General features: G+C 43.4%; 3 protein-coding genes across 4 annotated transcripts; 2 read left to right on the forward strand and 1 right to left on the reverse strand.

Moving 5' to 3' along the window:
* Positions 1-879: 879 nt before the first annotated feature.
* rtn3 (reticulon 3) lies at positions 880-5,830 on the reverse strand. The gene is made up of 7 exons (XM_057026482.1): positions 5,530-5,830; positions 4,500-4,707; positions 3,468-3,606; positions 3,059-3,128; positions 2,455-2,501; positions 1,736-1,794; positions 880-1,640 (listed from the first exon to the last, which is right to left on the reverse strand). The coding sequence occupies exons 1-7, from the start codon at positions 5,618-5,620 to the stop codon at positions 1,592-1,594; spliced, it is 663 nt and encodes a 220-aa protein (XP_056882462.1). The 5' UTR covers positions 5,621-5,830; the 3' UTR covers positions 880-1,591.
* Positions 5,831-6,435: 605 nt separating this feature from the next.
* On the forward strand, positions 6,436-12,215 carry men1 (multiple endocrine neoplasia I). The gene is made up of 10 exons (XM_057026476.1): positions 6,436-6,643; positions 7,349-7,813; positions 7,912-8,120; positions 8,267-8,395; positions 9,158-9,198; positions 9,310-9,397; positions 9,539-9,675; positions 10,202-10,328; positions 10,814-10,987; positions 11,086-12,215. The coding sequence occupies exons 2-10, from the start codon at positions 7,378-7,380 to the stop codon at positions 11,602-11,604; spliced, it is 1,860 nt and encodes a 619-aa protein (XP_056882456.1). The 5' UTR covers positions 6,436-6,643; positions 7,349-7,377; the 3' UTR covers positions 11,605-12,215.
* Positions 12,216-12,774: 559 nt separating this feature from the next.
* On the forward strand, positions 12,775-26,263 carry map4k2 (mitogen-activated protein kinase kinase kinase kinase 2). Of its 2 annotated transcripts, none has more exons than XM_057027625.1 (31): positions 12,775-13,041; positions 15,195-15,252; positions 15,425-15,515; positions 15,601-15,665; positions 16,062-16,117; positions 16,238-16,285; positions 16,347-16,389; positions 16,495-16,567; positions 16,653-16,784; positions 16,863-16,925; positions 17,040-17,121; positions 17,863-17,976; positions 18,057-18,135; positions 18,919-18,968; positions 19,052-19,104; positions 20,006-20,039; positions 20,519-20,675; positions 21,233-21,405; positions 21,552-21,593; positions 21,795-21,879; positions 22,023-22,102; positions 22,929-22,989; positions 23,073-23,190; positions 23,290-23,348; positions 23,429-23,532; positions 24,073-24,244; positions 24,335-24,403; positions 25,030-25,104; positions 25,186-25,280; positions 25,354-25,409; positions 25,564-26,263. In XM_057027625.1, the coding sequence occupies exons 1-31, from the start codon at positions 12,949-12,951 to the stop codon at positions 25,649-25,651; spliced, it is 2,568 nt and encodes an 855-aa protein (XP_056883605.1). In that variant the 5' UTR covers positions 12,775-12,948; the 3' UTR covers positions 25,652-26,263. The 2 variants fall into 2 exon arrangements, with proteins under 2 accessions (XP_056883605.1, XP_056883606.1); XM_057027626.1 differs by having other exon boundaries at positions 12,776-13,041; positions 25,186-25,256.
* The last annotated feature ends 496 nt before the right edge of the window (positions 26,264-26,759 follow it).

The following is a 26,759-nucleotide window of genomic DNA, read 5'->3' on the forward strand; positions in this document are numbered from 1 at the left end:
CCAAACAAGTTTTAATGAGCTAGCATGCTGCTAGGAATGTGAGTAAAAGTAATAGATCAGTTTTGATTTCAAATAAAGGTCTGGTGTTGGGTGGAGTCAACAGAAACAGGAAATTCAGGAAAAGACTTTAATCGTAAGAGCACAAAGCGGGTTTTAATGTAGATTATAAAGAAACTTGTATTAAAAGTTTAAAATTATCTCTCCAAATAAAATTACAAGAGAATATCTCAACACTTAAACATAAAATACATAAAATATGTATTTGACCAAGTTATTCATTTCATGAATGACTCATGAGTAATACAAGCTAGCTTTTACACCCTGACAGAGAAATTCATTTCATCACCACTCCCCTTTGTCTGAGAACTAAGAGCCGACTACTCCCTTGATTGAAGTGATTAATTATTAAAAGTTAAGTGCTTAAGTTTGCTTATCATGTCAAATGCTCTCCATCTCAGAATAAAGTCAGTCGCCGCCTGTCTTTTGTTCTCTTTATTGAGATTTTAAAGGGGAATGTTGAAATCTATATTTGCTTTTTTAAATTCAGACAAACCCTGACAAATCTAAGGGGTGTTTAATTTCAAAGTGTGTATAATTCAGAACAAAGCTGTGATTTTAGAATAATTAATGTACATTACAAAATGCCAGTAGGTAGTAAATATCCACACCAAATTTACCTATACAAGAATCAGTCTATTTAATGTTGAAAGTTAGAGACCGTACTCAATCAAATGTGGATTTCCATTTTAAATGTAGTCATTAAAGCTTTGCAGCAAAATTGCGATTATTTTAAATCGGGCAGGCGGTATCCTCTTGATCAAATTTTCCTTTTTAAAAAAAGATCAATAAAAATCAGAAAAGGAACGAGAAAAGGAAGAGTTCCGTGTTCCAGTCATTTTATTTCAACGTACTTGCGGCTTGAACAAAAAAACACGACGGTTCAGTGCATCGCAGAAAAACACACAAGTGCCTGTAAGTAGAATGTAAACGATCTTAGCGTCAGGCCGGTTAATAACAACAAACCAATTACCAACTTCAGTTGCAAAGATTATCCATCCACACATCAACAGCAAAGCAAAAAGCGTCAAAACCTCCAAGAATAACACCTAAATGTTTTTTTTTCCACTACAATTTGTTTAATATTCCAGCTGAAATCCTCCACTCATCTACATGGAGAGATCTACTACATGACCCTTGACCCAACCATTAGCGGACTCAAACATCCATAGATGACTCGTCTGGTCTCTTAACCCCACATGCTTTTCCTTTGTAGCATGCTAGCAGTTAAGGATCGGATGTTTCCTTTTATTTCCCCTTAGTAGCAACGCCCCCGTCTGCATAGTAACAGCACTTTTCAACACTTACATGTTTTGCAGTAGTTTTACAATAAATATCCTGTAGTTCAGAGATTTTCTACATACAGTAGCAAGGTTCAGTGTAATATGCGTGTTGATGGTTGCTGGAGAAAGAAAAAGAATTAAGACCGGAGGGATCTGGTTTTATCTGGAGAGGGGTACGTGTTGGAAAGAGGGCGGTGATGAAGACGATGAGGATGAGGATGAGCTAACACGAGGTCTGGTGGGAAGATCCCTTATTCGGTCTTGTTGCTCTTCACAGCTCCGGGGAGTTTCTCTTGCAACCTGAAGGAAGAGACGAAGGGTCATAAAGGAAGTGGGGAAAGAGTAAACTGGCCCGTTGGAGGACGGCTGCCAGGTAGACAGGCCCGTTTACTTACTTGGCCATCGTTGTGTTGACTTGAGTACGCACTAAATCCATGTACTTATCAATCTGGGTCTGGAAGAAAAAGGATGGAAGATGTTACGTTCATTCTGGAAAAAAAGCTCAGATTTAAACAAACCTTTCCAAAATAGACCGCTCAAAATCCTCCGTCGGACCACAGCGACTAAAGAGCTGAAGTCCGAGTGGAGAAACGCTGGATATTAACAAGCAGTTGTGAGCAAAGTCTTTGGCCACGGCTGCAAAAAGCTGCCATTGTGACTGTGATTCATTCAAACTGGTTTCAAGCAACTGGTTTTTATCTTTCACACACCATCTGGGTGCCCTAAAGTTATGATATCAGGGGTAATCTACAACTGATCTCTGCTAGCAAAATGTTCAAGACCAGTCGAAGTTCAAGAAGTCGAAGGTTGGTTCAAGCAAAAGGTTTCTACTCTATCTCAGGGTGAAGCCTTCTGCTGTGTCCTTAACGATAAAAATATACATTAAGGAGCGCTGCTGGCATCGGTTATTTCAATGAAAGGCTGCACCTAATCTCTACATATGTGCTATATAACAACTGGGCACAAGGCAACAAGCAGGGAGGCCGTCGCTGTTGTAGCCATCAAGGGAGTCACCACTGGGAGTCACCGCCTTTAAACAAGGGGTGTCATAACTGCACTTAAAACTACACATTTGTCATTGGAAGCCGTTACGAGAGCAATATATCAGGCTTACCTTGTTTTTCTCGTAAATTGGAGGCACGGCAAACAGAAGAATGTTGGCTGGAGAACAGAAAGAGACCATTACAAAAGAACCTCCCGTATAGGAGAACCACAGGTCAAATATATCAGAGATGTGTGATTTGGGTAGATATTCATGGGACCCAAAAGCATCCAAATTGTGTTGGTTTTTTTGATTCTCGTGTCGGCGTTATCTCATAACAGAAGGGAGCCGTCTGGCTTCTCCCCAACACCAGCTGAAATCTAACGGGTGAACAGCCCCAGTCCTGCCCTCTGACTGGTTGATGCACTTTGTTTTGGTTTGGGTCCACCACACTTTATATATCTCACCAGACTAGCTGCTCCGGGGCAATATTTTTGAGGGAACTGTTTTTAGATAAGAACCACTGATCCGACCTTTAAGGTCCTTGACATCATAAACAAAACTGAGCGCAGTATCGAGGCCTCTTGTGTGCTGTCGCTGATCATAACTGCCTTTGCTGGGCCGAAAAACAAGTCCTGTTGCTGTCAGTGATCCTATTAATCCAGATTCACGCACTGTCATCCGATCCCTTCTTTGGTGTGTAAATGTGGCGGGACGGCGCAGGAGCATTGCTCACCCAGAATGAGGATGGTGATTCCGTTGAAGACGGCGCCGACGTAAGTGAACAGCCACATGATCACAGCCAGCTGTCGGCAGCAAACAACAGCACCAAGATGAGGAGAAGCATTTTCAAGACAATAATATCAAAGTATGCACAACATGTCATGACGGGCCGAGATAAACGATGAAAAAACAACATTAAAGAGCAGCAACAGAAGCTAAAAATGTCTAAATTCAATTATTTGGTAGGAGAAAAGAACTGGGTGAACTATTTAATGCCGGAGCCATTTCAATCTGATGGAACTCAGATTTACTTGGTCACAGTGGATCAACTAGAAAATCAGGTCTGAAGCTACATTGTGACGCCTGGAGGTTATTCAAAGAACTTTTTAAAAGATTGAATATTGATGGTGGGAAGTTTTCACCTTAAGAGAATCCACAAGGTCTTCAACCAGGAAGAGGCGGCTCATTTGCTTCAAGGCTCGGTTGATGTAGGACAGACCGCAGTCCACGTGCTTCCGGAACGTCTCTGGTGGGATGCTGACATCCTTTTCTATCAGTGATCTGCAGAGAGGGAAGAAGATGGGACGTAAGCTCCAAAAGAAGCAGCCAAAAGTCTTGCAAATCATCAAGCAACATTGGAGAAATGTCTTCATTTTGCCCAGGAGATTATGTATATTTGTTGTCCTGTAAGGTTTGAAATGCTGCTTAAATATGTAAAAACCTTTTGGGGTCTGGACCAGATTGATAAAATGTACAGTATTTCTTTCAGGATTGATGAATAAAGAAAATCAGCATTTAATGTAAGTGAAATATTACCTTTAAATATTTTCTTACTTTGCAGCCTTCTGCTAACATTAAGAAGAATTTATCCTCATCAATCTGCCCTTAATACCAAAGAGCAAGATTTCTTTTTTCCCCAATTGAAAAAGAAAGAAAATCTTTTATAAACATAAGTACTCAGACGGTCTCGGTATTTAGGTGAGGCGTGTTTGGCCAAAATTCCAGTCTTTATGGAATAATCAGGTTTGCATTGAGGACGTTTCTGTATTCTCCATATCTGCTTCCCCTCAAAACACGATGCTTAATTAATGAATTAATTGTGGCAAAAACAATTAAAAGCTGGCTTTTAGGTGTCTTTTAGTGTGGAGGGAGTTTTGTGCAGCAGAGCCCAGATCGGCGGGGTGCTGCAGAGACGGGGTGACCTTCTGAAACCGTCTCATCTGCAGGCAGGAATTCAGCCAGAGACTGTTGGGGTTTTGGTCGCATCTCTTGCCAAGACTCATTTCTGATGATTACGCAGTCTGGTCAGACAGCCAGCTCCAGGAAGCGTCCTGGTTGTTTCAAAGAGCTCCCGAAAGCACTTCTTTGGGCTCGTTCTTTTACCCCGCAGCTGGGAGACCTCATCGGGACCATCGCGATGCAGAAACATCGAAGAGATGAGCGCTCGCACGTACTTGAAGGGATGTCCGTCGCTGGACTTCTGCACAGCCTGGATTACAGACTTGTAGATGCGAAAGGTGATGGTGACGCAGAGGAGGGCAAGCAACAGGTAGGAGGCGACGCTGATGACGCTGAACGCTGCCAGCGAGAGCAGCAGCAGCATGGACAGACCAAACGCCAGGCCCGACTTCTTGGGGTCCCTCCAGTGGATGAGATCCTTAACTGTACAGAATGCAGACAGATTTCAGGCTCAAAAAGGTTGTTATGTAAGCTCTGATGCCACGATGTTGCAACACTAAAATTTCACATGTCAAAGTTCCCTCTTGATCAATTTTCTAAAAGATAGTGGAAGCTGCTGAGGTGGTTTATTTAAAAAAAAAAAAAAAAGGTGTGGCGTTTCCGTCGGTTCAGAGAGTACAGGCTGGGCAGGTTAGGCTTGGCGTGCTCTTGTCTTGCAGCATTTCTTTCTCTTAATCACTTTCCCTCGTTTCAGCCCCACCTTGTCTATGCGTGCATGCATATATGCACGTATGCATATAAATATATAGCTCCTCTAAATTTAACCTATGATACCACCAGAGTAATAATCTTGGACCCAACATAAACCGGGCTATGACTTTAAGAGGCCACTTTTAAGCATCGGCTCAGGCTCGATGCATTAGCACCGCAAAAAAAAGCCCCTTTGCGCAGATTGTCCGAGCCGTATTTCCGCACTGTCATTTAGAAAGAATGCCGCAGTCTATAACATAAAGATAAGCTGTAATGGGCGCTCGATCCATAGCAACTTTTGAGGATGACGTGACAATAGGGGGAAATCAATACGGTTGGCATGAGCGACTGATTATGTCATGTGTTCACCCCCCATTAGAACAAAAACAGTGAGGTACGGACCCAAACGTTTGTTCCCTTTGGTTATGCTGCAGGTCGACATTGTCTTGACACCAAACAACGGATCAATCGTTAAAATGCTTAAATATAAAAAGAAACGGCTTCATGCTAGGTGGAATCTAAATCATATATAGCTCATATTCAACATTTTCTTACCGGACAGTTTAGATTCTTTGGCTGCAGCGTTCTGTCCATCGGCAAACCCGTGAGATGACGATATCTGGGACGACTGGGTCATCGAATCCATTGTATTGTACCTTCAACGAAAACTGCACGAACGCAAAGCCTATTATCTTGACACAAATACACTTACTCGACCCTTTGAACGCGTCGTTTAACCTTCTCAAATTTCCCAAGCGAGACAGCGAGACCCGCACTTCAAAGCGAGAGAAAGGAAGAGATGGAGGAAAACAAGGCTGACGAAGACTGGTAAAACATGTCGGCTTGTGAGACGTTCACGGACACGACACGCCTCGGTGCATCCAAGCCATTCAAAGGAAAACGGGTCGTGTTTACTCACGACTATTTTCAAGTGTTTATTTTGTTATACATAAATATATATTAGTGATGTCTGGATCTATCGGCTGAACCTTAATGCTATATTTTAAAATTTATTTTGGAAAGTAAACAAGTGTTGTGAAAAAATCGACAGCTAGTGAAGGTAGCACGAGAAAAAAACCTAGTTGTGCTAAAGGCTAAGTGTTGCGTATTATTCTCGTATACATTTACAGACTTTGATTACAACATCATTTGAACAAAATCCAAGGTTAGCGTGTGCTGGTAACATATACTGTACGCGAAATGCAGTGTATACATTTACGTAAACGTTGTGTTGATCAGAATTTGAGCATACACACGATGCTTAAAATAAATTACATGTGCAATGATAAACTATTTTGTGTTAATCTCTATCACTATAAATTGTTGTATTTATGAAGTAATTTATAGCAAAAGCCGATAGATTTTTGTCAGCCTCGGGTAAAATGGCGTTGTACCTCCCTCTACTGGAATATACGACATAACACAGTAGTGACTACATTTCCCGGCATTCCGCGTACGCGCTGGATAAGATCTGTAACTACAGGGATGCGTCTGCCTACGTGCTGTTTGTATTGTAGCGCTACCGCGTATCATATTGGAAATCGTCGATTTTTACGCGCACAGAGGTGGTCACATCCACAGTGCGTTTGATTTTCGAACATACTGAGCTGCGCGGCAAAAGAAGGGGGGAAACAAACAAAAACATGTGATTAAGGATTTGAAAATTCGGGTACGTTATACAACGCAACATGATTCAACTGAATGTTTGTGATACATCTGAACGGTTCTGCGTATCCATTGTAAGCCGTAGACTTAAGTGGCGTGTTTAGCAAAAGTAGTAGCTAGTTAGCTCTTTAGCGACACAACTACCCCGAACTCGGCTAGCTGACCTCCAGCTATAAGATGTGTGCGTATATTCCGGTTCTTTGTATCTTAAGGTTATTTCAAGAAGTCTAGTAAACTAGCAACGTTACACGTGCGCACACATGAATAGCCTGCTTACGTTAGCAACATCGTGTATGACGGCCAGCCGGATTAGCAGAGTATTTTATTCATCCTAGCCTTTCTTTCTGAATGAAAACTAAAGTCCAAAGTGTTTGCGATGTTGCAGCAACGTTTTGATATAAGGTTTGATGCTGTAGTGTCATAGTTTCCATTGGGTTTGAGCAGTGGATGTTGTCGAGTGCCCCGCCCACACGCTTATATGAATGGCACTGAGGGAACCAACATTATGCAACGTGATGTTCCCGTAAACACTAGACAGTTTAAGTTTTACATATTTAATGGAGGCGTTTTTAAATAAGATACTGCACGCTAATATATTTTAGGGCTAACAATTCCTGGTGTGGAGGAGATGAGAAAATGTATTATGTTCAATCAAAGATGAAGGTTTGTTGATGATCAGAACTCGAAATGATTCATGTTTCACTTGCAGATGAGCATCTGATTCTATTTGAGAGCGCCATGGGTTTGCACTCGGCCCAAAAGAAGCACTTCCCCCTGCGAGGGATCGATGGCGTGGTTCAGCTCTTCGAGGCCGAGCTCCACAAACCTGAGCCTGACCTTGCCCTTCTTTCCCTGGTTCTCGGTTTTGTCGAGCACTTCCTAGCTGTGAACAGGGTCATCCCTGTAAACGTTCCAGGTGTCCGTTTTGAACCCCTGGTTCCGGACTGTCCGAACTCCTGCTTTCCTACTGTGGAGCTGGGCATGATTTCTGCACTGTATGAGCGCTTCACGGCACAGATCCGTGGCACTGTGGACCTTTCTGAGTACCGAAGAACTGCTGAAGGCTCCAGCAGAGAGCTGGTGAAGAAGGTTTCTGATGTGATCTGGAACAGTCTAAGTCGCTCATACTTCAAGGACCGCGCTCACATACAGTCGCTCTTCAGTCTTATCACTGGTGCGTCTCAACAACTCTTCCAACAAGCATATTTATCATCCCACGTCGTCCTGAAAAACCATAAAAACTTTTTTTTTTAATTTCTCATTTCCAACCAGGTACGAAATTGGACAGTTCTGGTGTGGCCTTTGCTGTAGTGGCTGCATGCCAGGTCCTGGGTCTGAAGGATGTCCACCTGGCACTCTCGGAGGATCACGCTTGGGTCATTTTTGGTAAAAACGGTGAAGAAACTGCTGAAGTCACGTGGCATGGAAAGGGAAACGAGGACCGGCGTGGACAAACGGTTGCAGCAGGTGTTAGTGAAAAGGTGAGCTATTTCGGGAGGGATTGCATAAAGCATCGCTGTCTGACCATTTACGCTGAAAGCTATGAGAAAATATTTATAAGTGCACTTTGAGTTATTTCAGAATTCCCATTTCTATTGACATCTCTCCTTGTGGTTGTTTCCCCCAGAGCTGGCTGTATCTGAAAGGCTCTTACATGAAGTGTGACCGAAACATGGAGGTAGCATTCATGGTCTGTGCCATTAACCCCTCGCTTGACCTTCATACCGACAGTTCTGAGCTCCTGCAGCTACAACAAGTGAGGCCCTCGATGTTCTTTGCACTTTAAAATCGTTTCCCGCCCAAGCTGCCATTTCTGTTCCGTAGTTTACAAGTCACCTTTTGATTTCCTTAAAGTAATTCTTCCATCTTTATCACTGTATTTAGACCGTATGGGGCATTGACGAGAGAGGAATTTGGTATATCAGTGCCTACCATTCTCCTTAGAATAACTTTGGACACCAAATGAAAACAAACAAAATAACAAACATGTTCATTTTGACCTTTATTCTAAACAAATCATTTTGCAGAATTTTTAGGTGACACCAGACAAATTTTACTGTATAAAAGGCTACGTAATTAGAGATATTTACCCCCACCTAGTGGTCATGCGATGCAGAAAGAAAGGCCAAGATACAATGAGCACAGATGGATGCGTCTTATATTTGTAACTGACATTCATTTCTAACCATCCATACTTTGTTGTCTTGATAATACGTTTTCAGTTACTTTTTGGGAGTTATGTTTTGAAATTCATGAACGGTTGCCATGTCGACTCCTTTCACAACAACGAATACACCCTCTTCGTGTCTTTGATAAATGCTGCATATATTTTGCGCCATCTACATTATTATTATCGGTTATATTTATGGGTAAAAATTGTATTATCTGACTAATTTCAAAGATGCCGAATACTTTTTATAGAAAACTGGCTTTTATTTATGTATATGTTAAAATCTGCATTTGCAAAAGGACAGTTTCAGTTCTTAATATCTCTTTTTCTTTCTCCGTGATCAATCAGAAACTTCTGTGGTTGCTGTATGACCGAGGAGATCTTGACAGGTGAGGTTGTAGGGAAAATATACCATCTGAAGGTCTTTAAATGAGTCTTTAAACTGCCCCTCAAGTGATTGTGGTTGTCACATTTTCTAATATCTCATTTTATTCCTTTAGGTATCCAATGGCCTTGGGCACGCTGGCAGACCTTGAAGATCAAGATCCTATTCCAGGCAAGGAGACGCCCCTGACGATCCATCTGAAGGTAAACTGAGGTGTATTCTGGAGTTTATAGATCTACAGCAGTTCACAATGCAGCTCTGCAATTACAAAAGATACAATACGTCTTCAGGGGACCAACATTTTCCCCCAGATGTTTAAAAAGTGTCCTTATTGTGATTTTTAGGCTGTCGGTTCTGCTCAGAAGTACTACAATAACGAGCACATCTACCCCTACATGTATCTGGCCGGTTTCCACTACAGGCACAGAAATGTGCAGGAAGCTTTAAGGGCCTGGGCAGAGGCAGCACAAGTGATGCAAGAGTGAGTCTCTTCGACTAAAATGATTTCTAGATGTTTATTTTCTGTAGGAATATTCGTCAGGCTGTAGACAGAAATCAAGAATTGGGCCATCACAACCAACCGAACCTCCTTATAACCAACAGAAGATTAAGTGCATAGCTAAGCTATGCTTATTTAAGGAGGAGTCGGGCTAATGTCATTATACGCTCCCATCCCTTTTAAACTCAATGCTCATTAGGTGCTGCTATAAATACCAGCGCTGAGCCACAACATCCTCTGTCAACGTCCGTTTCCCGCCCTTCCATTGTTTTTCCATTTTAGCCTCCTTTTGTGGATCATCTAGAAAAAGGAGTGAAATTGTTGCTTCAAGCACAAAGAATCCAGTACTAGAAAGAGTTCTTTATCATGTGTGGCTTATTGGAGTGACCTGTTCAGTCAATATATTGGGTCAACATTCTGAATGTTGGCTTCAAATGTCCCGTCTCCGTTTTGAACCGTATAAATCAGGATGTCACAGCCTTTAATATTCCGATTCCTGCTCATCCAGGTATAACTATTTCCGTGAGGATGAGGAGATCTACAAAGAGTTCTTTGACATTGCGAATGATGTCATCCCCAACCTGCTGAAGGAGACAACCACTGGTACAGAGAGCGTGGGAGAAGGTGCTGACAAGGTGGGCTCCCATCTGAAGAGGCGCTAGGTTCAAATCTAAAGGCAGCCGTCACTTCTAACTGTCGGTGTGAATAAGGACGGAGGAATTCAGTTTTATACTGTGGTGACTTTTCCTCAAAGTACACACTTGTTCCCTATTTCCTACTCACTTTTTAGGGAGCTGGATTAAGTGGACACATTTGTGTTGGAAACAGCCCAAAATGGATGCTGCCTTAAACGGCATCTTAGCCAGTCAAGGAGTTTAATTTCATTTTCTAAATAATAAATATGAAACACTCACTGGTCGTCTGTACTACTTGATTATTAATTCATAATTAACGTCTGTCTCCTTAAGGGTGATCGGATATATAGGGAGCATCAGTAGTACACTGCTTTTTCCAATGCATTATGGGATACATAGAGTTCACTAAAGAGGGTACAGCGATCCTCAATTATCATTCTTTTCATTAACCTACCTTAAATTTATTTGCACTTTCCCTCTTTTAGGAGCAGCCCAAACATGCCGCAGCGCTGTCTGCACTCCAGGATTCCGAATGTTTTGCACACCTGCTTCGTTTTTATGACGGAATCTGCAAATGGGAGGAGGGCAGTCCTACCCCTGTCCTTCACGTTGGCTGGGCCACCTACCTGGTCCAGTCGTTGAGCCGGTTTGACGCTCAGGTGGGAATTATTGGAAATTGAGAGGAATTGCAGCCAGCATGAGCTACAGGAGGTGTTAAAGTGCAGTAGTTAAAGTGGGCTTTGCTCTGATCTAAAAGGTGCGTCAGAAGGTCACAATCATCACGAAAGAATCGGAGGTTCAGGACGATGATGACCAGTCCAGCGAGGACCCCCGTGAAGGTCGCAGGCGATGCCCCAGAAGAGAGTACAAGCCAGATGAGCAGAACTCCCCTCTTACCCTCGCAACATCCCCATCTGCCCAGGGACCCCCCACAGTAACTCAGGCCAAGAAGGTAGGCGAGGGTGGAGGGCGCCGGCGCACCTCCCAGGGCCTGTGGGTCGGAGAGGCCGAAGGAAAACCCACCTCCCTGAGTCCGGACTCGCCCTCGCCCTCACCCCAGTACCAGACATCTCCCAACCCGGCCGGCCCTGTGGTGGTTTTTCAGAGTGAGAAAATGAAGGGGATGAAGGAGCTGCTGTGCGCAGCCAAGGTGAACTCCAGCGCCATCAAGCTGCAGCTCACCGCCCAATCACAGGTGCAGATGAAGAGGCAGAAGGCCACACCGGTGGGGGATTATTCCATGGCGTTCATGAAGCGCCAGCGCAAGTCTCTCTAGGCCTTTGCTAGTTGCCGTGAGCTGGGAAGATTCTCTTAAGGTGTCACGGACCATTTGTCGCTCGCCTTTGTTTGTGAAACCAACGCTTTCTTCCAGGCTCAGTGGCTATTTTCATAGTCTTAGCAATATTAGTGACCTCCATGTCTAGTTTGACCCGAAGAAGTGAGCACGCCATTCTGTTACAGCAAGGAAAACCCTGTTTACCGGTGGACGGGTGGTTCTCGCGACCTCACACGTGCATGTTCGAAACCAAAGTTAAAACATTTTAACGATGCGTGAACATTAACTGTACTTTAGGAACCGGTTCACAAATAAAGCCTGGGAAGTTACATTTTTAGAATAGTTACTGTGTAACATGGTCCAGTTATGGGACAGCTTACTAGCTCTACGTTGCCTTACTTTGTCTTTGTTCTTGAGTAGGTGGCTTCTTGTGTTGAGTAGCCAAGCTAGGCCTTGGAGCAACGATTAGGTAGAACAGGAAGACCGTCCACTGTTGAGACTGAGCCCGAGTCGATGGCCCTTCCAAATTCTGTCACGAATGTTTTCTCTCATTTGTTCTTGATCTGTTTGATTTGTATCTGCGAGTAATAAAGACTGGAATCCTTCTGAGACATGGCGTGCAAATCTTCTTCTCAAGCGGTCGCCTCTGGACCCCGCAGGGCCGCCATCAGAGAAAATGAATGAATAAAACACTCTGAACGCTCCGAAACACAGTAAATCAGTTTTAGTGTAGCTTGTTTTGCTAGCGCACAAAATCCTTGACATTTTCAACATGACAGCCTAACGTGTTAATATTTACCAGTTTTATTATTCGATATATTCAGATTTTTAAACATAGGGACCTCGACCCCCCCTCCCAAATCTGCCTTTGTTGTTTGCAGAGCTACTGAGTAAAGATCCAAACATTTAAGAATGGCCCACATTTGTGTGTGTTCTTTTATATACTACATATTAAGCAACAAACTATGAAATCTAAAATGAAGACATATTTGGCAAGTGAGGACATTTTGGTCCTCACAACTTCAAAGCACCGTTTGAGGGTTGAGACCTGGTTTTGAGACTGAGGTTAGAATTGGGTGGAGTTTGGGGTGTATTATGTCTGACATTCCCCACAAAGATAGAAATATGAGGATGCGTGTGTGTGTGTGAGAGAGAGAGAGACAGGGTGGGGGGTGGAGGCCACAAGCGTGTCCATTGTCCCTGCTCCTGCTCCAGATCCTTTTCAAAGCTGTTGCTCGTCGGTCCCGCCAGAGAAGAGCGCTGCAGCTGCAGCCATGGACGGACACACCTGAGTGCGTTTACCTGCTGTTGTAGGGTCTGGCTCCTCTTCAGGCGGCTGGGATCATGGACAGGATAGGGGTGTCCTTCCAGGACCCTTTGGACGAGTACGAGTTGATTCACCGAATCGGGTGTGGCACTTATGGAGAAGTGTTTAAGGTGAGCGTTAAATCTCCTTCCAGCGTTGGACAAGGTGAACACGACATTTAAGGTTTAAAAAGTGCAGCGCTGGACGCAGGCTGTGGTATAACCCTGTTCATTGCCATCATAGTTACTTTTGTCTACTGAAACATAAAAGTTTTGTGACAAAATAAGTGGAAGACATTGTTTGTTTTCTCCTGATGTTATTCTGTTAGACTATATTAACTTTTCCATATGAACAGACCATCTGTTTCCCACTCATTTAAACATATTAATCACTTTAAATTGGAATTTGACTAAAAATCCTGAAAATTGATTTCATTTTACACAGTTTCCTGTTTTCTTACGACAAAATTCAATGGCAGAGGAACTGTGTTAACCATATTATATTTAGAAATGAGTAAGGAAAACCAAAATAGTGTTTTCTTAATTGCGTGAGGTGCGATTCCCCCGTGGTCATGTGACCTGCCTGTGAGCAATGCCACCCAATGCCCTGGGGGTCGGAATCAAGGCCCGAAGCCTCTGGACATGTGAAATTATCCAACGGTCTCACGTCACTTATCCTGGGAATTCTGGGAAACTTCGTTTTGATTGAGACGAATGCTCTTGGTCGTCAACGTAGGAGATTTTGGACCCCACAAACTCCTCCGTTGTTTCCTGCCTGTGTTCCCATGTGGAATTGTACCATCTAACGCCCATGACGCGGCTGAAGCTTCGTGGTTAAAATGGTGTAATCGCCACGTTGTACCAGCAGATGTAATAGGTGGATAGCTATTGATGAGTATAGATATGAAATACAGTGATACAGATTATGACATTGAGATTAAGATGCAACATTACACCAACAGGCATAAAGGTGGTGGACTCCACCTCAAACCTCAGTAGAAGGAGTAGAATCAGATTTCTCTTTTCAATCTTACAGATTACTGTAAACCCACAGTTTCATGTTGCTCTAACACCTTTAGAAAGACTCCTGACCGGGATTAAGGACCAGGACTTTAATACCTGACCTGATCTCAGCTCCAGGGGTCCCTAACTGAGGGATCAGAGTAAAGGCCTCTATTTTTCCTGATGAGTTTCCTTTGGCTGCTAAATTAGCAGCTTTTGTGTAGTCCTTTTATAATCTAATGTGTTCTGATCCCCCGTTTCCTTTACAAGCCATTCATGTTCCGTGCCTTTGAATTCGAGCTGCTTTGTCTGGCGACCCAAGTTTAGCCATGGATTCCGTTATGCGGCCCCTTCTGCTGGTCACGCCGGGGTTTGTCGGAGGCACATTCCTGTCGCCATAATCACAGGAAAGCTCGCAGCATAACAGGAAAGAAAACAGGAGGTGCCGCCGAGCCGTGGGTTTTGTTGAGAGGAGCTTTTAGCATCGTCTCTCGTGGCCGTGGCGCGTGAAACGTTGGCCACGTGGCACCAGTCCAGCAGCCGCATGGGCCCGTTTGAGGAAGCACGGTGTGAAACTGGATCGAGTCCTGCTGCCCATTAAAAAATGCTCCTTGTTCTTAGTTCAGTACTGCGACAAGGCGCGGCGTTTTATCCCTCGGTGGCAGCCTGGGAGCAGCTGTTGGGCACGTTGTAGTAAACATCTCTCATCATCTGCAGATCATAAAGCTGAGTAATTGTTAACATACAGGACAGTACAGATGCCCCGGATCTTAGGAGAACCCCTGGAACTAGCTTTAAACTTGGACATTTTTCCAGCCCGTGTTTGCAGTTTTTGTGTCCAATGATGCCAAAGTGTGGCTGCTTTCTAACATTACTTTAAGAGGGTCTTTGTGAAAGGGTATTTTGCTTCCTCCTAACAAACTCAGAATCCTTTATTTCATTATTTATAAGACAAATATTTGTTTTCAAGGGATCATTATCCTCTCTCATGCAGCTCATAGAATTAAAAGCTGTAGCTTCCAGGAAGTTACATTAACCTTAAATACATTCTAGCTTGTTTAGGACAGCTCGAACACGCCTGGACCAGACTGTGGCAAATGCACATCAAATAAATAAAAGCATTGAAATGATAAAGCTGAATATCTTATTTCATGACAACGACATGTTAAAAGTATTTACACGGGATTACAGGGAAAACACTTTTTAAAATCTCTCTTTCCTGATTTGAACCATCGCTAACTCTTGCTATAACTGTGACTATAAAATACGCCTTTTTACCCCAGGCACGTAACAAAGAGACATCAGAACTGGCAGCCATCAAGATCCTCAAGCTGGATCCTGGTAGGTGAACCGTAGCACGCAAACCCACTGATTATTGCATGCTTATTTGCAAAGCAGCTATTATATGCTAATTGTTTTGCTGCTAGGATGATGTTCACTTATTTTTATAGGCCCTGAGTGGCCATGGTGACTTTATCTGGGGAAACAAATCCATGCTCATATGTCTGTTCAGGTGAAGACATCACCTATATCCAGCAGGAGATCACCATGATGAAGGAGTGCAAGCACAAAAATATTGTGGCCTACTTCGGCAGCTACCACAGGTGGGCACGAGACCCTCCAGGGCAACAGCGCCCTCAGAAAATGTGAACTTTGCAATGTAAATGAGGTTCTTATGCGTCTCTTCAGGAACACCAAGCTGTGGATTTGTATGGAGTACTGTGGTGGAGGATCACTCCAGGATATTTATTATGGTACAGCGTGCACACAAGGACATGCGTTTAGGTCCAGAAGCGCCTGACACTTTAGTGTGTTGTTTTCCTCTGTGGCGTGCCACAATGAATTTAAATTTAAAGATTAAATTAACCAGGTTTGCTAGCAGGAGGTCAGCACAGTAAACTCACAGCTAAGAAAGTTCTGGGATGGAATCCTCTGAGGGTCAAGTGTTTTCCTGTAAGATCAAAAAGCTCATAATAGGAACAGTACTCGTTAGCCCTAGGCTGCCAGGGTACCCACCCTCTCTCTCTCTCTCTCTCTCTCTCTCTCTCTCTCTCTCTCTCTCTCTCACACACACACACACACACACACACACACACACACACGCACACTAATAACTATCTTTGTACATAACTTTTGAACTGTTGTTGCAGTAACAGGCCCATTGAAGGAGAAGCAGATAGCGTATGTGTGCAGAGAAACCCTCCAGGTAAGAGGCAAACTGCCCTGCTTATCACACACACACACACACACACACACACACACACACACACACAACAGCAGCGTACCCTGTATAACATCACATTAACTTTCCCTCTTTGTTCTGCAGGGTTTACATCACTTACATGAAACAGGCAAAATGCACAGAGACATTAAGGTAAAGCCTTTCTTATTTGTAGATCGTTTTCCGTACCATGAGAATTGTGTCTCTCTTGTAGGGAGCGAACATCCTGTTGACACAGCGCGGGGATGTGAAACTGGGTGAGTGTATGCAAATGCCCAACGCATTCCAGAATCACCTCAACTAGCTAACTACGCAGCTAACTAGCTTGTCCGACTCATCTCACACATGCTTTGTCTATCCAGCTGATTTTGGGGTGGCTGCGGAGATCAGTGCCTCAGTAGCCAAAAGGAAGTCTTTCATCGGAACCCCCTACTGGTGAGAGGAATTTGGCTATTATTTACTGTGAGGGATCACGCACCGTCTTCCACACCCGACATTCTCGCCACTTTGCTGTTTGCAGGATGGCTCCGGAGGTAGTAGCGGTGGAGAAGAAGGGCGGCTACAACCACCTGTGTGACATCTGGGCGCTCGGCATTACCGCCATCGAACTGGCCGAGCTTCAGCCGCCCCTGTTTGACCTCCATCCAATGAGGTGCCTCGACGCAGGCGACATTGACTTCAACCGGACCTGTTTTACGCAACATTTGACCTCCTGAATTTTACATTTCAGAGCGCTGATGCTGATGTCCAAGAGCAACTTCCAGCCTCCGAGGCTGAAAGACAAATCCAAGTGGTGTGTCCAACCATCTGTAGCCCTTTAAATTCATCTACTATACACCATCTGAGGCTCTTCCCGTCTCACGTAATGGACAGGTCGTTCTCAGATCCTGGTTTACCTTCTCTACAGGTCTTCATGCTTCCAAAGCTTTGTGAAAATGGCTGTTACGAAAAACCCCCGGAAAAGGCCGTCAGCTGAGACGCTGCTGCAGGTCAGCTGTAAAGAGTCGTTATTGCTACTTTTGCCACCACACAGCCACAATATCCGCTGTATTGCATCTTAATATTGACTTACCACAGGACTTTAGTTAACTTTTCATGACCTTTGACCCCATATAATGCAGCCTATACTTGACTCGTGCAGCGTTACACAACATGCCAGACTTGAATGTACACTGGATAGTCCAGTGGGGGACCATCGTCCAGGCCTAGTGTAATTCTTCTTTCGGCTTCAGTCGAGACCCCAAGGATCCATTATTAGTTTCACTATTGCATTATGGGTATAAGCATAACCATATACATTTATGTTCAGCATGTATGCAGGTTCATATATATATTATCAATTTGTCCCCATGTCCTGTTTTTGTGTGTTTGTTTATTGTCTTCTTGTTTGTTGTTGTTCTTTGTGTATCTGATTTTTGTTGTTCTACTTGTGGTTGTTGATGTTTTTCTTTAGTTAGCTCAGTGTGAGTTTCCCTTCATCTGTTAGAGCCAGTTCATCTTTTATAAAACAATAAATCGGCCATCTTCATTTAAATAGAAGGTGCGTTTAACAGAATGTCCTGTCATTGTCTCTGAATGTCCCACATTCAGTAGTTTTCTAAACTTTAACATTTAAAGATAAGTTCAAATTCTGATTTAAATGAGTAAGTCTGACTGTAGGTTGGCGAGGTCAATTATTGCTGCAGTTTCTGTACCTGAGATCCAGTTTCCCATCACTTTTCCTTCCCCAGCATGCGTTCGTGACACAACTTTTGACCTGTAATCTGGTTATTGAGTTACTGGACATGGCCAGCAACCCCGACTTACACGGCGTCCACGTTCCCAACGTGGTGGACGAGCTGGAGGTCAGTACTACAAAAGGGTGGCAAATGCCCCCAAACACTCAAATACAGTAATTCTGCGAATGCATGTGACCCTTTGATAGAACGGTGAAGTGACTCCGGATAAAATCCACTCAGCACGGAGACGGCTGCCGGCAGAGAGGACACGGTCTGAAGAACACTGTAAGGACACCTGCAAGGACACCGTGAAGACACAACGTTAATAACAGTTTTAATTCATTGAAATGGTGTCGCACCCTTGTGTAAACTGGGGGCGCTTCACAATAGGGGTTATTGGTAGATCTCTGACAGATCCTCGGGCCAACGGCCCCAGAGGACACAGGGAAATAGATCAGTCGACAGGGTGGAGGAACCAGGGGCTGGGATTGACCAGAGACGGCAAGGGAGTCGAGACACCAGGAGTCATTCTGTTCCCGAGTTTCAAATGGTTCCATTATCATGATGAAAACTCATCAGCATGAACTAACTGGAATAACAGAAAATTAAAGGAGAAATATTCGCTCAACTAGGATAACGTGGAAAGTCACGGACCGGAAGAACAAACACAGCAAACATTATCTACATGATCCCAACATGATCACTCTGATCATGTCCCATTATTGTCGGACTAGATTGAGGTTAAGTCCAGTTATCATGTTATTCCAGGGATCATTCCAGGATTTCAAGGGGTTTCCCCCACTTCCTCAATGTTAAGAGATGACCAAATGAGTCTCCTTACCAGTATAACCAAGGACTGCTCCACTTCCTGATGGTTTAGAGGAGCATTTATGCTCCTCATAACGTATCAGACGCCCCTATTGTAGTGATGTTTGCACATGATGTCCTTCAGTTCATCGCACGATCGTTTGCGTTTACGATAAATATACCGAAAGATATGAATATCATCCAGGATACTATTCTGTCACGCTCTAGAGCAACTCTTTTTTTCTTCCATTTTCTTTGCAGCTGAAGTCAGGCTGCCATTGAGGAAAATCACTGAGCCTCACCCTGATCTGGTAGTGCAAGGTGTTCTTATAACCTGCTGTACATACTGCGTCTTAATGGTTTACATCTTTATAAACTCCGGTTTCACTTTCAGTCTGGCTTTTATGATGATACCTGGAGTCTGTCTGAAGATGAAGACAACTCTTCGTAAGTATCTATCTATCTATCTATCTATCTATCTATCTATCTATCTATCTATCTATCTATCTATCTATCTATCTATCTATCTATCTATCTATCTATCTATCTATCTATCTATCTATCTATCCATCTGCTTTGTTGACTGTATTACTTGGCTGAGATGTGGAGGGTTGTCGGTTCAAGCCCCAGTGTTGACAGAACTTTGGAAGTGTTCTGGTAACAGGGGGAGATGCCAGGACACCTTCAGAGCACCACCAATGTACCCTTGAGTAAGTTACTGAACCCCCACATAGGGCCCTGGATGGTCTGGAGACCCATTTGGTGGATACTAGTGGTGTAACCTGACTGGTGTTGCTACTGTAGGACCAGACTGTGAGTCCGTGCGGCTCTCTATATGGGCCTTAGCAATAATAGTGGCCATAGCTATAGAAATGCTGACTAAACACTTTATCATACAGGAACATTTCGAGTCTAAAGTTAAAAGTCGCGAGGCTGACAAGCTCCTCTACCTGCACTACGGGTTTGTTCTAAAGCAGCGTTTTTGAGTCTGTTCTGCTTTTAATGATTCTCTGAGCTCTGGCAGCAGCGGCCTGTGAGGATAATATTGTAGCCTGTGTATTTAATGTTACACTGGACAGTCATTTTAACTACTGAAAAAGAAATAAAATAGACAAGAGGTCTGCAAATAGAGGGTGCCCAGGCCCAAGAGCAGAAGCCAAATTCATCCTAAAAGTAACACAACTGAGTTAAAAACAAACAGCATATTTTACAGATTATTGTGAATAAATAGGATTTGAGTTGTTGCAAGGGATCATTTCATTTGGCAGTTTAAAGTCATATTTGGAGGTGAACCATATTCACCACATTCTGACTCTTTAAAACTGACTTTTTTGTCCTTTTCTTTTAGGAGGTTAACAATTAGGAGGATGCCTTCTGTGAACGTGAGTCTCACCCCTAAAGCCTGAACTGTATCTAAAATGATTATGACATTATGACCCCTGTGGTTGTGCTGTGGTATCCGACAGCAACTTGAGAGCAGCAGGGCCTTGATGTTCTGTAGGTTCTAAGGTTTTGATTGGACTTGCTTATCCAGGACCCTCCGGAAACAGACAAAGATTAAAATTGACCAGGTCGCCTTCCTTCATTGCGCTGTGGTTCAGTGCTGATGCTAATGTGCCCATTATTGATGCTTTTGATGGAGGAAAGAGGTTCGCATGCACTGTTTATTGGGACACTTCTCCTAAGTTTTAACTTCCTTTATTTAAGCTTGTCTGATGCCACCTGGACCCGCCTCTCGCCTTGCTAATTTCTTGCTGCTTTGCACCGTACACTGACCAAATCCTGAATCTTTCATCACAACAGTGATCTTTCTTTTGTAAAGATTAATATCAGTGCGGTCTGTCCTGGTTTTCTCTTTAAGGAGGGAAGGAAGAGTGGTTTGTTCAGCCCATCTTCAGCATCTTTGCCAGCCTTCACCTCTTTGGCCTCCAGCAGCGAGGACAGTGGTCTGTTGCTTCGATCCAGCTGCACACTAAAGCCTGACGGCGCCGTCGCTGCCGACTCCCCTTGTCCTTCAGGTGAAACACTTCATCTTTGGCAGGAATAGAATAAAACTCAGATCTGGGAAGACTTTCATGCGGTCTTGGATTTGGCTCCTGAAACTACTACTGAACTAAGCTGTTGCAGGAGCTGAAATCTGATCTGTTGTCCGAATGGTGCTTTTTTTAAGGTGTAGTTTTTGTCTCCAGGTGTCTGAAATGAGTAGTTTATTAGGGGTTTCACATGGAATATGCATGGATTTAGGATAGGGGTTGGAGAGACCCAGGCCTCCAGGGCTGCACTCCAACTGGGTTTTCTGATCTATCAACTCTTATTAAATTTACTGGTCACTGAACAATATCTGAAGTGGACTTTGTGTTGTAGACAATTCTGTGGTGATAATGGATAATTTCCTTAATATAATTAGATGATACAGGTGAACAAATGAATTTTGATGAAAATGAGAGTTGGTGAAAGAGGAAAGGGAGTTTACAAATTGGAGATGGAGCATCACTGAAGCGGAAGGAGCAAAAGGAACTGTCACAACCGACTGAGCATGCTGGCAAAATTCACTTCCTCTGGCTGTTGCGTGTAGTGTTGTCCAGGTGCTGTGCCACACAAGACATCAGCCAGTGCTCCAGCGATCCAAACCCGCCCCTACAGCACGCTGCAACGCAGAGCGCAACAGCTGCCACTGTTTTAGTTCCCAAAAGCAAGGCCCCGATATCACCCGAGTGGAGCAGCATGAGGAGGAAAACTGCTGATTCTGTGAGTATCAAGGTGCAAAATCTGCTAACTTACCATTATTCAAAATGGTGGTGGTGGGGGGGCACCTTCTCTATGATGGCAAGTCATTTCCATCTCATGTCATGTTTATCTTGGGTTGTGATATATGTCACATTTGACATTTGTAGAAAGCCAATTGTCATGGTCTTCCTCCAACTCCACATGTCCATGTAAGTCTGATCGTTATTAGCTGCTTGCTAACCGCAGGGCTGTCAAAAGGGATTTATTAATAATGTATCCATTAGTATGTTTTTTGCTATTAACACATATGCTAAAGTGATATGAAAGGGGGGGCAAAAAGTGTCTGTCTACACTTTATTCATCTAGGGTCCTTACACCTTCGTCATGTGACCACTGTCCTGATTTTATAGATGGGTGCCTGCTTCTCCAAAGTCTTTAATGGTTGTCCTCTGAAAATTCACTGTGCTGTCACATGGATTTTGCCAAAGACGAGAGGTAAGACGGCAGTAGGTTTTACTGCCCCTACCTAGACAATAAAGTTTTGTTTCAGCAATAAAACTGCTTTACAACCTGTAACAATCATTTTCTATGCAGGAAAGGAAACTTCTTCCACTTTTAACAAACATTTATCCTTTTAGATCAGTATCTCATACTTGGGGCAGAGGAGGGCATCTACAGGCTCAATCTAAATGAACTCCACGAAGATGTTTTAGAGAAGGTAAGGAAATTCTTGCTTTAAGATAATCAGTGTACGGAGGTCATATTGTCACATGATGTTTGTTGAAATGTGTGTTAAGCTATATATGCAACAACATGAAGCAGGGGAGGGGGGGGAGGAGGGGAGGGGAGGGGAGAGGGGAGGGGAGGGGAGAGGGGAGGGAGGGAGGAGGGGAGAGGAGAGAGGAGGAGAGGGAGGGGAGGGGAGGGGAGGGGAGGGGAGGAGAGGAGGGGAGGGGAGGGGAGGGGAGGGGAGGGGAGGGGAGGAGAGGAGAGGGAGGGGGGGAGAGGGGAGGGGAGGGGAGGGAGGGGGGGAGAGGGAGGGGAGGAGGAGAGGAGAGGGGGGGAGGGGAGAGGAGGAGGAGAGGGGGGGGAGGGGAGGGAGGGGCTTGGGGGGGGGGGGGGAGGAGGGGAGGGGAGGGGAGGGGGGGGGAGAGGGGGAGAGGGGAGGGGAGGAGGAGGAGGAGGAGAGGAGAGGAGAGGGGGGGGGGAGGGGGGGAGAGGATATTAGAGGAGAGGAGAGAATCAAAATGGGTGTTGATTTATTTTCTGCATTGATGTATATATTCTTAATGTTAATTTTAAAATTGACTATCACTAGTCTCAAGGGATAAAGATCTAGAGGGTATTCCAGGTTCTGGGCAGAGTGCACCTATTGAATGGAACTGAGTGGTGATCTTAATCCTAAACTAAAATTGAAATATAAATGATTATAACCCAAATGGGAGATTTGAATCAATCACTTGGGCAGATATTTACAGAGTTGTAGACTTGTCATAGATTCCATATTATCAGGTCTTATTTGTTTATTTATTTTTATTACCCAGCTTCTCCCTCATCGATGCACATGGTTGTACGTTATGAATAATGTACTGATGTCTGTATCAGGTAGGAACCTCTATTCCTTGTTTTCTGTCTTTTTTCCATATTAGTGGTGGCATTTCTTCTAACCGCAGGTGTTCTTTGTGCAGGGAAGTCCTCCCAGCTCTTTTCCCACAGTCTCCTGGTGCTGTTTGACCAAAGACATCTGCAGAGGAGAAACGACAGCCTGTCCTTCAGCAGCCACTGCAGCGACAGGATCAAACCCAGGTCGGAAAAGGGACGCCGAGCGTCCTCTGAGCACGACACATGTACTCCGTAAGTGGTTGACGTTGTAATCTGGGTTTCAATCTGGGTTTCATTGTGCAGGAAGTTCGCTGTGTCGGTGAAGATTCCGCATACCAAAGGCTGCCGAAGGTGTAGTGTGGGTGAGTGCTGAAGAGTTTAGCAGACTTGCTTTCCTATGAGTTTAGTAACAATGACGTGGCCTAACTGTCCTGTCCTCCAGCGAGGAACCCTTACACGGACAGTACTTTTCTCTGTGCCGCTGTCCCGTCTGGCTTGGTTCTACTGCTTTGGTATGAGCCTCTGCAGAAATTCATGCACCTAAAGGTTTGTACGAGCGTGAAACACAGATAAAGGACAAATATAGCAGTTTGAGATTTTAAATCTGGGTATAACAACCAATATTTCACCAATAACTGGCACTTTTTAAAGGCTGGTTACCTTCAAAACGTAATATTTCTTTCTTCTTTTATGGGCCACATTTACCGAAATGATAAGAATACCTGAACATCCATTTTTAATGTAAAATGAATGGATAAACATACTGGAATCATATAATAGTATAATTAGATTGTATTTTAACCTGATTTCTGAACATTTGCATCTTAATTCAATTGGGGATGAAATCCTTGCATCATATACAAATTTCCTCACAAACGGCATGTTTGTGCAAGAGAAAGGGCCCCAAGGAACAAACTGGAGCTAAATACATCAACCGTTTAAATGAGAAAGATGTGTACGATTACTGCTGTCATGGTTCTTCACCAGTCGAGGCTTTAACTTGCCTCATTAAACAAATTAATTTGGTATTTTTACAATGAACCCTGGCGCCTAACGTTGAATCCCCAAGTCCCCTTTGATTTGCAGTTCATACCGATCAGCCTTCCAGATTCTCTGCCAATATTCGAGCTACTGGTGTCGACAACAGATGAGGTGCCCCAGTTGTGTGTCGGTGTAAGAGAGTCCATAAAAGGGAATCTGGAAAACAGCCGACAGTTTGATATCGTCGAACTGAACAACGTGCTGTGGTCGCCGACGGGTATGCCATCTGGTTCCTGTTTCACGCTGGCCGGACTGGATCGTTCTGCTCGAACCTCCAACCAAAGTTCTTTTGTCTGTGCATCTGTAGGAGGTGGAGCACTGAAGGCAGTGAAAGTAACTCAAATTGACAGGGACACTGTTCTGATTGCACTGGAAAGTAGGTATCATCATCTCATCAAATAGGCCAGGCATGTCAAACGGCAGAGTCGTATTACCCTCTTACTCGCTGGGGTTGCGTACTATTAAACATACGTTTACGACAACAAATAACAAAACTTGGGTTTTTTTCCCCCTAGGAGCTGAGAATCTAATTACAAATAATCTAATTAGTGACTGTTAATTAAGTTACTCATCTAAAGAGTAGGGTCCTGGAGGGAGTATGGGAGCTCAAATACATTGTTGATGTGTACCGTCAGGGACTCCTTTGGGGGGTACTTTAGGGGGTACCGGACTCCCTCATTCAGGCTGTTTGGTTCTTGTAAAAAACCAGGGTCAGAGCTCGGTCCCCATTGCCAACAGTAAGTCGGATTCTTTTTCAGTGAGGGTTCAATGATGCCCTTTGTCACTGCAGCCTGGGTGTTGAGAGAGGATCCAATTTGGTGGCCTCGGGGAGGGGCCTCTGCTTTTGGACAGGGCCTCTGCCAAAGGACAGGGTCCTGCTGGCCTTATCAGGCATGAACCCATGAAGGTCCCCCTGCGGGCTGCATGTTTGACATGCCTGTCCGAACCTAAATCAACTTTTAAAATCTTCTTAAGCATAAAGTCTTGAAATTTGTTGGACAGAAACTGTTCAGATTGTGAGTCTCCAAGGAGTTCCATCCACAGAGCTGGTCTTTGGTTTCCCCATTGAGACAATAGGTAAAACATGAGATAAAGAGTAATAGCTGAGTAATAGCTGTTGCTGTTGACAGTTAAGTAACATGTGAAATCTTCTAACAGTCTGCTTGCAGGATAGCGTTTTGGCTTTCTGGAAGCATGGACTTAAAGGGAAAAGTTTTAATTCAGATGAGGTGTGTAACATAACCGGAGTTGAGGTGGGGTTTTTTTTAAATACGTTTTTGTGAATTTGTACATTTATAACTTGGAGAATTCTTTCTTCACCTGCAGGTAACACAGGAAATTACAGATGAGAGTAGAGTATTTAAAGTTTTGGGGACAAACAGGTTTGTTACACTTACTGTCACTTATAGTCAAAACAGAAATTTCTTTCTAGTTTCTAGTCTTCATATAAATATATAAATTCGTTATGCCCTTAGTGCCGGTTGTCTGTCTCAACACCCGAAATGCACGCTGACTTGTGTTTGACTGTTTCGACAGTGACATTATCCTTCAGAGCACGCCAACGGATGACCCTTCGGCTCAAAGCAATCTGTACATTCTGACAGGACATGAAAGCAGCTACTAAAGACAAGAACTGGAACTGAGGACATTTTGCCCCTTTGGGAGTCTTTAAAACCAAAAACTTAGCTCCCACCTGCTTCCATGACTATCAACGGAAAAGGGCAATATTTAAGAAAGTTGCCTAATTCAAAAGATAAAGATGAAATGGAGAAATATCCATTATTTCTTTGGGAAGTCCTTGAGATTTTTTTTTTCCTTCAAGTGAGACCCAGACAAGATGGCAAACCAAATTAAAGAATTAGAGTAAAACATAAAATAACACATTAAGAGTGATCTTAAAAAAGGGAAGCGAAATGACTGCAAAAGAAAATATAAAAATGTATTTACCATTGTTGGTTTTGATATAATATGTGTCTATTAAGATTCTGTAAGTTATTTGCTATGAATATTTGTATCTATTCATTGATAGCATATGAGATGAGAGTTTTTCCCCCAGGCGTATGTTTTTATTAATAAGCCTTTTATTATTTCTTCACCTAAATACATGTCACCCAATGAGGTGAAGGAAGATGGGAGATACTCGATTTACTAAAATGTAAATGTTATTACATAATTTTCTCTGTAATTACAGAACATTATAAAGTGCTCAAGAAATACAAATTTATATTAATGTCAATGAGTTGTGTGTGTATTTTTGGTACATAATTATACAGTCTACTGGTATGCCAGTGATTGCAATATGTGAAAAGTAAATCGAAATTTCTGTGCAAAGAATAATAGTTGAATGCAATGCTTTCCTTGTATCTGCTAAAAGTGCAAGTACTTTTGTTTAAAGATTGACCAGCGATACTGATTAATGCATTCTCCCATGCACACATGCATATACAAAAAATATGGTAGAAAAATACAATTTTTTTTGTTCCAAATTTTGAACAAACTACAGCAACCTATGCTAAAGTACATACAGTATATACTGCATTCAGTTGAACAGAAAATTATCTTTTCAGACAAAAATATAATGATGACTTAAAATCATCTGAAATAAAGAAAAGACCAACGAGATGGAAGCCTGAACTGGACTTCAAAAATAATTAAGTGAATTAAAATATAATTAACGAATGATCAACAGAAAACCTCCAATGTGGTTGGTGGCGCTGTTGTAACTTAACGCC

The sequence above is a fragment of the Takifugu flavidus genome, chromosome 3 (genome assembly GCF_003711565.1).
Source record: "Takifugu flavidus isolate HTHZ2018 chromosome 3, ASM371156v2, whole genome shotgun sequence".
Lineage (NCBI taxonomy): Eukaryota > Metazoa > Chordata > Actinopteri > Tetraodontiformes > Tetraodontidae > Takifugu > Takifugu flavidus.

What these genes read in the sequence shown, in the direction of transcription:
- men1 (XM_057026476.1), top strand. Translation starts at nt 7,378, where the DNA reads ATGGGTTTGCACTCGGCCCAAAAGAAGCACTTCCCCCTGCGAGGGATC. An exon ending in GCTCTTCAGTCTTATCACTG is followed by an intron (nt 7,814 to 7,911) that starts GTGCGTCTCAAC and finishes ATTTCCAACCAG; the next exon opens with GTACGAAATTGGACAGTTCT. An exon ending in TGAGCCGGTTTGACGCTCAG is followed by an intron (nt 10,988 to 11,085) that starts GTGGGAATTATT and finishes CTGATCTAAAAG; the next exon opens with GTGCGTCAGAAGGTCACAAT.
- map4k2 (XM_057027625.1), top strand. Translation starts at nt 12,949, where the DNA reads ATGGACAGGATAGGGGTGTCCTTCCAGGACCCTTTGGACGAGTACGAG. An exon ending in CTTATGGAGAAGTGTTTAAG is followed by an intron (nt 13,042 to 15,194) that starts GTGAGCGTTAAA and finishes TTTTTACCCCAG; the next exon opens with GCACGTAACAAAGAGACATC. An exon ending in TTTGACCTCCATCCAATGAG is followed by an intron (nt 16,785 to 16,862) that starts GTGCCTCGACGC and finishes TTTACATTTCAG; the next exon opens with AGCGCTGATGCTGATGTCCA.
- rtn3 (XM_057026482.1), bottom strand. Translation starts at nt 5,620, where the DNA reads ATGGATTCGATGACCCAGTCGTCCCAGATATCGTCATCTCACGGGTTT. An exon ending in CAATTTACGAGAAAAACAAG is followed by an intron (nt 1,795 to 2,454) that starts GTAAGCCTGATA and finishes TTTTTCTTCCAG; the next exon opens with ACCCAGATTGATAAGTACAT. An exon ending in GTCAACACAACGATGGCCAA is followed by an intron (nt 1,641 to 1,735) that starts GTAAGTAAACGG and finishes CTCTTCCTTCAG; the next exon opens with GTTGCAAGAGAAACTCCCCG.